This window comes from Mus caroli, chromosome 12 (assembly GCF_900094665.2).
Source record: "Mus caroli chromosome 12, CAROLI_EIJ_v1.1, whole genome shotgun sequence".
Classification (NCBI taxonomy): Eukaryota; Metazoa; Chordata; class Mammalia; order Rodentia; family Muridae; genus Mus; species Mus caroli.
Genome location: NC_034581.1, coordinates 65,540,575 through 65,550,063, shown reverse-complemented (window position 1 = coordinate 65,550,063; position 9,489 = coordinate 65,540,575). Strand labels below are relative to the sequence as shown.

The 9,489-nt window shown below is 46.9% G+C and overlaps 1 protein-coding gene across 3 annotated transcripts in view; it reads right to left on the bottom strand.

Moving 5' to 3' along the window:
- Window positions 1-436: 436 nt before the first annotated feature.
- Frmd6 (FERM domain containing 6) overlaps window positions 437-9,489 on the bottom strand; it is a 74,500-nt gene continuing 65,447 nt past the window's right edge. For all 3 annotated transcript variants that reach the window (XM_029484601.1, XM_021179383.2, XM_029484602.1), the window contains exons 11-14: window positions 9,132-9,467; window positions 8,060-8,191; window positions 5,257-5,348; window positions 437-3,289 (exon numbers count right to left, since the gene is read on the bottom strand). In XM_029484601.1, the coding sequence (XP_029340461.1) occupies window positions 3,005-3,289; window positions 5,257-5,348; window positions 8,060-8,191; window positions 9,132-9,467 (845 nt within the window). In that variant the 3' untranslated portion in view covers window positions 437-3,004. The remainder of the gene's footprint in view (window positions 3,290-5,256; window positions 5,349-8,059; window positions 8,192-9,131; window positions 9,468-9,489) is intronic.

Here is a 9,489-nt window from a genome sequence, read left to right as displayed (position 1 = left end):
TCTCTGGAACCCACGTGATGGAAGGAAGAACCAGTGTCTGTGCCTGTCCTCTGACCTCTACCTCAGTGCCATGGCATATGTGTGCCCACATGTACATACAATAAATAAATAAAAATGTAAACATGCAAACACACACACATATTGAACTAGTCCTTTTAGCCTCTGATGAGACTGCTCCAGTGTCTGGAAAAGCCCTTGAAACCTTGCTGGCTCTCCTAGCTGGCAGTAATCACTGCCCCATGGACATTACAATCAACATGTGCCGTTCTATTACGAGTTAATGCAGGCCTGGTATGCCCAGAACTCAGCATCCCCATCATCACAATGTTGTTTTAAATATTATTCATCGTGGGACAGAAGATCAGAAAGAAAGCATACAATGGATTCTCTCTGGTTCTTGTTTCATTGAGAAGTATAATAACGAGAGACAGACGCCTTTAAAGGCAAAAAAGTTAACTTTATTGATGGTCGCGCATACCATGAAACACCTCTAAGAAATAATTACAAAATAACGCCGTAGCTTTTTTTCTTTTTTTTTAAACATACTTTCAGTATCATCCCGACGTGATGATCCTTTCACAGAAAGGACTGTTTATAGCTTACTTAGATACAAAGCTCACCGTTGCAAATACAGATGCAGGTGATGCAGGGAGGTGACGGATGAACGGGTGCGTCTGTCTGCCAGCCATGGACACGCTAGCAAGAGCAGCATGAGTGACGGCTTTATACTTTCCTCCTTTTACTTTGGAAAACGATTGCCCAATACAAGAATGTCAATTCTTCAAAGTGGATCTCCACATACACGTATGTCTATGATTCTCCGGGGGATCAGAAATGAGAAACCGTTTCCTGGCTGATCTTGTCTTTGAAAACCCTTTAAGACTATTTCCAAGTCTGCCTGGAAGAGGGCAAATGGCGATCGATAGCCTGGGCAGAACCCCGAAGATTAGATTCTGGAGCAGAGAGAAAAAAGGTATAAAGCACACATCCAAGTAAGCAACCTCTCCATCTCTGTATCTGCAAGAGACGCCGAGGGCTGTGGGGACGCACGGCAATCTGGGCTCTGGAGAGCGTGTACTTCACCAGGGTGTGGCCCCTAAGCATCTGTGAGCAGTGATGAGACTATGCAATGACTCGGAAGCAAAAGAAGCCATCAGGTGACTGACCCCTTCACCCTTCGCCTATCTGTGGACACTGAGACACTTATACATTCTGGCATCTGAAACTTTGGTTCTTCTAAAAGCATTCGACAAAAGCAAAATAAAGTCATGAGCACAGAACTTCTTTTTCCTTCTTTAAAGTGTCAGGTGAGAGTTACTGGATGTGACCCTGCTGAGGCCGTGCCGGCACAGGAGGGCAGCATGGTGACCGGGCATGCCTGCGGCTACCACGGGGCTCTGGGACACTGACCTAGACAGGGGGAAACACTGCTATGTTCTGCCTGACCCTAAATCTATTTCTTCCTTACTTGGAAACATAAGTTTGTACAAAAATATGAGTTTCTTTAGAAAATAATACATAGTCTTCTTTTTAATAAAACCTGGCAGATAGCAAAAATGGAGTATCAAAATATGGTAAACAAATGTTGTAAAATACTAAATCATTAAAAACATCTCCTAGAAAGACATTGTGCTATGAAGTTCTCTCCTGAAGGGCAAGCAACGTCTTCAATGTATATCAAGTTGACCAAACTCATTCTCCTGGCTTGGTTTCATTATACACTGTAACAGTAGCAGGCCCTGTCTTAAAAATGGCCCATTCTCCATCACTAATATCTTCTGTATACTTTTACTTCAAAATGAATAGAAAGACAATTTTGGATCTCCAATCCTACTGCATTACTGTCTCAACCTGGTACACTTTAAATCAATCTCCCAGCCACAGGAGACTGGTTTAAACTGGCCTGGTGGGACCTGGGTATGTTTTAAAAGCTCTCTGGACAAGTCTATTATGCAGTCAGGGTTGAGAATCTTGGCCAAAGGCACACATGGAAAAGTCACTCTACATTTATCAACTGATTGTCTGTGTCTAAGCATCCTCGACATTAAACAAGAAATTCTATGTGTGCAAGACATATACTGAAGTCCAAATGAAGTCACTAAGCTTCAAACACATAAACACACAGAGTTCCACGTATCTAGATACGTATAACATATACATACAGTTAGGGTATCTTGTTAAAGCAGAAACTAGCATCACCATCTGTTGGCCACCATTAAAAACCAACAAAGGAAATACAACCAAACAAATGTCTTCTGAGACATTCCCAATGGTTGTTAACATACACCAGCTTTGTAAACTGCAAAATGTACCATGTCACAAACACAGGCAAATCCCAGAGCTTCCTGGGAAGGTCATGGAAGAACAAAACAGCGGACAGAGCACTGTCCGTTTGTGAAGGAGCCCAGTGTCCCGGCACATGCCTTCTGGACTCTGAGTGGGGCTTCCATCTTCCATCACATACACATCTTTGGCTAGAACATAAGACCCCCACCAACTTCAGTGTTCATTTCGGACCAACCTCTGTGAGGCAACAATAGCTACGTACTAAGAATGGCTCTCCATAAAATAAGAGAGAACTCCCCTTTGTCCTCCCCCTCAAACTGTGCCTCATGAGGAAGTGGCTAAAAAACTCATAAGCAAGCAGATAAGCCGATAATATCTTTCACATGATAAACATAAATTTGAACCGGAACACAAGAGATGAACAAACACACTGCAGTCCGACAGTCTGAAAGCTGGGTAAAGCTGGAACGCACACTTCCTTCCAAAGGGGCAATAGACACCTGGGCACTTGTCTTCCTCTTACATTCTGTGTTTCTTTTACCTCTGCATAATACTTAAAGTGCAACTGTCCCAAGGCTTTTGTTTCCATCTCGAATACTATAAAGAAAAAGCTAAGTTTGGGGTGAAAAAGTTATGGCACAAATAATGTGTAAAGACCCTCAGACTCCACAGCCTCCAGCAGACAGCGGCTGCCCGCAGGGCTGCCCGCAGGGGCGACTTAGACGACGAATTCTGGGACTTCGTCGTGAGTGAGGTCCAGAGAAAAGTACTTGCTGGCTCTTTTCACTGGAAATGCGTCCTGTATGTTGACGCACTGCTGAGCCAGGCAGCTGTTGCAGTAGAGACCGCTCTCATCCAGTTCATGGCCACACCCGAACGTGTAGCTCTGAGCAGTGTCCTGACACAGGCCCGCAATGCGCAGGAAGTCTTTCTGGTACAGTCTGATGTCGTCAAGGCTCAGGCTATGGCGGTCGGTGGAAGTCTTTGGTTTTCGACATATCGTCTGCAAGATAAAAGAAGGGTGAGAAAAATGCAATTATGGATCACATGAGAAGGTAACGTCTCTGCCCAGCAGAGACAGCTGCTGCAAACTGTAAAATGTCAAGTAGTCCTTTCATGTTAGAAATGGTTTTCCAACCCGAACGTGCCCTTCTTGGGGAGTAACTCCGAGTATATCACAATGCCTGGGGCAGCTGTGTGGCAATCCTCCCAGTGTATACAGCCAGCACAAAGTCAGGCGGGCTACAGTCCTAGCATTTGTGAAATTGAGTGACATAAATGAATCAGGATAGGGCAGTTCAACTTGCTAATACCTCTCCTGCTTGGGTCTGTTAATATTTTAATAAGAAATGGAAAAGCAATTATCACTCAAGAAACATAGCTTGAAGAAGCAAGTTTTAAAGAGTCCAGGACATAAAGTGTTCTGGCTGCCAAAGGCTGGGAAGAAATTGGGGCTTCAGAGATGGCTTAGCCTTAGTACCGCTGCTCCTGCAGACAAGCTGGTAGACCTTCAAGCACCCACAGCACTGCTCTTAGCCACTCATGACTCCAGTCTCTGGGGAATGACACTCTCGTCTGGCTTATACAGGTATCTGCATGTGTGTGCACACATGTGCACATACACACACACACAAAATAATTTTTGAAATGCAGAATAAAAAAATCAGCAGTTTGTGGTCACTCAAAGAGGTCCTGTCCTACCAAATGCCACCAGTGGGTGGCCGGCTTTTTGAACTCATGATCCCAAGTGGTCTTGGTGGAAAATAGAGAAGTTAAAAGCTGACTCAGGTAATACCACAAATGGGAGATGGTTATTGAGCAGTCAAGAAACCAGACAGGCGAAGTTTGCTGGTTAGCACCAAAAATGGACATCTTGTTGGGAAAAAAGACACCAATTTGCTAGACACAAAAGTTCTAGGAACACATTTTGCTACAAAGTGTCACATCTGAGTGACATCAGCTATTCAGAATAACCCCTTTAACTTGCTAGTAGTCTTCCCCAGTCTCAAAAGGGTCTCAGAGGTGAAATTATTTGGGCATTGCCACAAACCCTCAAGGCACACAAATGGCCGAGAGTTGTAGGTTTGGTCTTTTCTGCTCAGCTGTGACACCTGTGATGTCCAGGGATGACCGTGTGCAGTGCGGCATACACGGGCTGGCAGAGCTGGCCTCTAGTTTCCATGTCACACATACTGGTTAATACTGGGACTTTTAGAAAAATATTTAGTAAATGTCATTTTCAAAGTTTGGCTTCTTTTATAGAAGTACAAAAAATGGGTAAAAAAAAAAGTAGAGGTAAAAGGTAGAGGAGAAAGAGGATGCCAGGGAGAGGGAGAGAGAGAGGGAGAGAGAGAGGGAGAGGGAGAGAGAGAGAGAGAGGGAGAGAGGGAGAGAGAGGGAGAGAGGGAGAGAGAGGGAGAGAGGGAGAGCGCGCACAAAGAGCAAAGAAAGAAGGGGAAAGAATATAATACATTTTTAGCGTTGAGCCACTCAGTGGTCACAGCTGGCAGATAGATAGCCCAGCAAAGCACATTTTGGAATTCAATCTGAAAGGCAAAGCGGGGTGGAAACTGCTCTTCAATGAGCACACTCAAACAGCAACCTTTCCTTTTCACCTGCTGAGGCGACTAGTCAGCCCAGAGACACACCACACTGACACACTGACACACAGACAAAGACACAGACATACCCGCTCAGGTGTACATACTCAGTTAACCAGAAGCCTGAAGACTAGGGGCTCCCACCCAGAGGGCGCTAGAGAGATCGTGCAATAATGTATACATTTATCCAAATCAAAACCCAAATGTAAGTGGAACTAGCTAGCGAAATGAAATAAGTCAGCAGACAGTGAGGATGTATGTCACGAATCCTTTCCCTCTGGCTAGTGTTTGCTCATTTGCATGACTCGCAGTCTGACGTAAGTAGGCCTGTCACTCTAGCTGCTACGATGAAGGGCTCAATCCACAGTACCTGTGGAAGGGAGTCGGTGCTCTGTCCACGCAGCCTGACAACCGTCTCTGAAGAGCTGGAGGTGGAGGAGCCGATTTCTTTCACAATTAACCCTGAGGTAAAAGAGAAAACACGGTAACCTCTTCACACAGCTCTTTGTGTTCTCTAACAAGTACCACTACCAACTGTGAGCACTGCTGAGGCCTCAAGTGACTCCCCGGTGGGAGTGGTGGCTGTGCCTCACAGCTGGTGGCGCCCACTCCTTAGCAGGAAGCAAGGAACAGCTAGGACGGGGCGGCTGGGGGAGCGAGGTCCAGGAGTGAGCCATTTATAATGTTAGATGCAGGTCTTAGGTGTAAAGAGGCCTCTTTACCCCATCTGCAAGTCTCCCTTCTCTCCACGCATCTCGGAGTGGAGCACCAATATCATCTAGTTTTGTTTCCACGTGGACAGATGTGGGATGCTGACCTCTGCAGTCAGATGGGCCAGGGCTGGAATCTGCCCAGATAATTAACCGGTTGTGTATCCAGGCCCATATCTCATTAGCTTCCTTTTATACCCGGGCTGCTCTCAACTAGCTTTTCAGCGATGACTAAAGAGTTGTGGTCCACAAGGGTTGGGTGCTCCAGCTTGTCAACAGACCACTGTGACCTCCGCCCCCACAGCAGTCGCCAGTGGGAAGAGACTAGGATGTGGATGGCAGGGAGAATTCAGCACTGGGTCTCAGGTCAGCACAGCCCTTAATCACCTCTGTGCTGCGAGGAAACCTCAATTTTCAGAACTAGAAATCTAAGGCTGACATTCTGACTTTAGCATGTAAGTGATGTGTCTCTCCAAAAAAATGTTTCCAGCTCCAGCTGGGTATCAGACCGAACACCACTGGAGTTTTTGTTGCCAGTTGATGAAACAAGTGAGGACTGGCAGGAGAGGCATAAGGACAATTGCTTCAGAGGGGTGGGGTCCCCCACCTTCCAGGAAGCTTTTACTCAGCCACTGCTAGCAGCCCAAAGCCTAGCATACACCTTGTAAATACACAGAACCCAGTGACTTGTGAAGCTGCTTCTGGTTCACACACAGTGGTTTAGAATGCTTGGGTGACGCTCACGTTTGGGCGTGGTACACACTGCATTGCCAGATGCTTGCTCTAGACTCACGAGGAGCGTGTACCCCAGATCCCACAGGACTGAGGGGCTCTGCGCTGGCAGGGATACAGTATGATTGTGTGGGGGCTCTCTGGTGTCCTTGGCTCCTCTGCCTGCGAACAATCTCCTCCAAGCCCATATCACCACTAAAGAAGTCAAGACTCAAGCATGGCTGCCTCCATCTGAATCTGAGGTCAGGGTCCAAAAGCAAGGCTCATGTGGCAGAGATGCTGGACATTAGGGTGAAGCAAGGAAAATCCTGGAAGCCCCCACGGTCCCAAAGTCACATTTGACATGGTCCGTGTCTTAGTTACGTCACTTTTACATAATTTGTGCTTTTCTGGCCTAGCTTCTGAATTCTGCATAGTATCCTTCGGCAAATCTCATGTAAAGGCTAATAGTCTGGTGTCTAGTGATCAGGCAATTCAACTATCCACTGTTTGTTTTCTCTTTCACTATTAAAAAGGCATATACATGTTTATTGAATATTATTAATGGTCATTCTATTTAAATTATATTTCTATTTGAAACTACAAAATTAATAATCTCATAAAATTGAATGCAGAAACATGATCTGAGGAACTTTCCAGTGGCCCATGTACTCTACTTTCCTAGGCATTTTGGTATATGCTCCTTTAAATCATTTCCTTTTTACAAACACAAATATGTAGCACTTCCTTTACATTTACTATGTAAGGAGACAATTCAATATAATAAATAGAATGGGTAGGAGAATCAAGGTCGGTTAGCATCATGAACCTGGTGTGGTGGGGGCGAGGACTCCCCATCTACAGGTCTGGCCTGTCTACCGTGGCTCAGGCTAAACATCTATAAGCTGTGCTTGGGCTGAGCGAGCCAATGCACTCCCACAGAGAACTGTCCCCTGTACTCTTGTCCAGGAAGAGCCAGGATGGCAGCAGCCGTGTGTCTGTGTAGTTCCCCTCTGACAACTGATGCTCAAAGCTGACAGTGTCTGGAGGACAACCGTCCAGGGCCCCTTCCCAGTGCCGGCTCCCCAAGTCTTATGCCTGAGCAACAGAGGACTCTGATTGGTGACATGTGGTAAAAGGTTTAGATCAAACCCACACTGCTAGCTTCAGAGAAACGTGCCCTACAGAACATTGATACAACCCTCGAGCTGAAGTTACAGTGAAGGCACACTTCCTAGAAGAATTCATGTAAATACAAAATTTAAGAAAGTCTATCTAAAAGTCAAACTGGTTTGACACTTTTTCTTGCAGATCTTCTATTCATATAATACAGTATAGGACACAAACCAAAGCAAGCCTGGGGGCTGACTTCTGTTGCTAGCCATGGGCACTTTTCTAGTTAATCTCTATTTTTTTTCAAAACTGAAGGGTCTCCAAGGTTTCCTCTAGGGCCATTATGTGGTTCTCTAGTTCTCAGATTTATAACAGCAAGGGAGCAAGGGGGTAGAAAGGAAGAAGACAAAATCTAGCTATCCTCCAACATGGACTTGTGGTCCACAATCTGGGTAGAAGATGCTAATATTCCTTCCTGGTGCCCTCACCCATCTCTGCCACAGAAGGCACCTGGCCCGGGGTCAGGCCACCTGCAGTGGCTCTTCTCCCTGGTGGATTCAGAGTCCCCAACCACCATCCTATTTTTAGAGGCGCCTGCCTGGGGGCTTCTGCAGGCAACAGCTTGCCCTAAGAGCTCACCTGAGTGTCCGTTCAGCTTCCTCGACAGGAGCATATCTTCCGTGATGTAGATACACATCTCTGGGCTGACTTCCAGCGACTCTTCGGTCATCGGCTCCAGGTCCCTGGGGTCATCAACCAGCATCTCTATTTCTGAGACGTAGGCAGGGAAGAAGACAGTTAATGACCCAAAGGGAAACGAAGACCACAGCCCACAGCCATAGCACACATGTGAGGGTAGCCAGGTAGATGTTCACATCTGGGAACTCTAGGGACGAATTCTCAGTGTGACATGCTCCCTTCTGAAGAACTGTTGTTACGGCATGACCTCTCATGCCATGTTTGATATCAATTACTCTACTCTTTAAGGAAGAGGAGAAGCTGTATGGTCTTGCTGCCATGCCTCAGGGCCCACGGATGCTGATGGGTCACTAGCACCGGGGCCAGAACTGCTGACCCACACCCACCTGCCCTCCCACCTCCCACGGCAGCTGCCTCAGAGCTGCAGGAAGCACTCAGGAGCCTGACTTGCTGTGCAGTGTTTCTTAAGAGAGTTAATAGGCTTTTTTTTTTTCATCAACCCCAGATGCTATAGCTCTAATGTGAAATAGAAATGGGCTTAAAAAGAAGCACATGGATGCTAAATCTGCCTGACACAGGCTGGGACCTGTTGCTTTATCTCAGCGGAGAGTAATTTCCTGGCAGCCAGGTTCTGTAGTTCTTTTATACTCCCTGTAGTTTTGGTTAAAAGGTAGAGCACTCAAGAAACACTTTGGGAGTTAATACCATGTACTGGATGCAATTTTCTTTTTAGAGAAAGAGGGGGATACTGGACGGTGTGGACCTAACCACTGCCTCACTTCTTACGGGGATGAAAAACGTAAGGCATAAGGGCTACAGGGTTTCTGTCCCCTTCACGTCCCACAATCCGCCAACCCTCTAGTTGCAAAGGTCCGTAACAGACACAGGCAACACAATCAGGTCACTGGGGAGGCAATGAGACTTCTTCTCTCTCATCATCACTTAGTCACTTCCCAGACGACAGGGCTACAAGACCAACATGTGAGTGAGTAGCCGTAGCGACAGAAGTTACCCTCATCTTGCGAGTCCTCTTCCAGGCGGTCTTTGCCTCCACTCTCAACCCCTGAGGTGTGGGAGCTGCCATGGCTGGTCATGGAGCTGCAGGTCTTCAGCTTCCGGTGCATGGCGCTGCTTGAACAGCTGTCTTCCGGCCCTGGGTCCCGGGGCTTGGTGTCTGCCTCGATGCCCGAGGTGTGGGAGCTGCTGTGGCTGGCAGTGGAGTGGCGGGACAGGCGCTTATGCTTCACGCTGCCAGCGCTGCTCCCACTGGCTCGGGACCGCTTTTCCAGTGGGTCCATGTCAAGGTCCAGGTTGTCGCTGATGTAGGATTCCCGGTACTGCTTTTTCTCTGTGTGGGAGAACACAGCTCA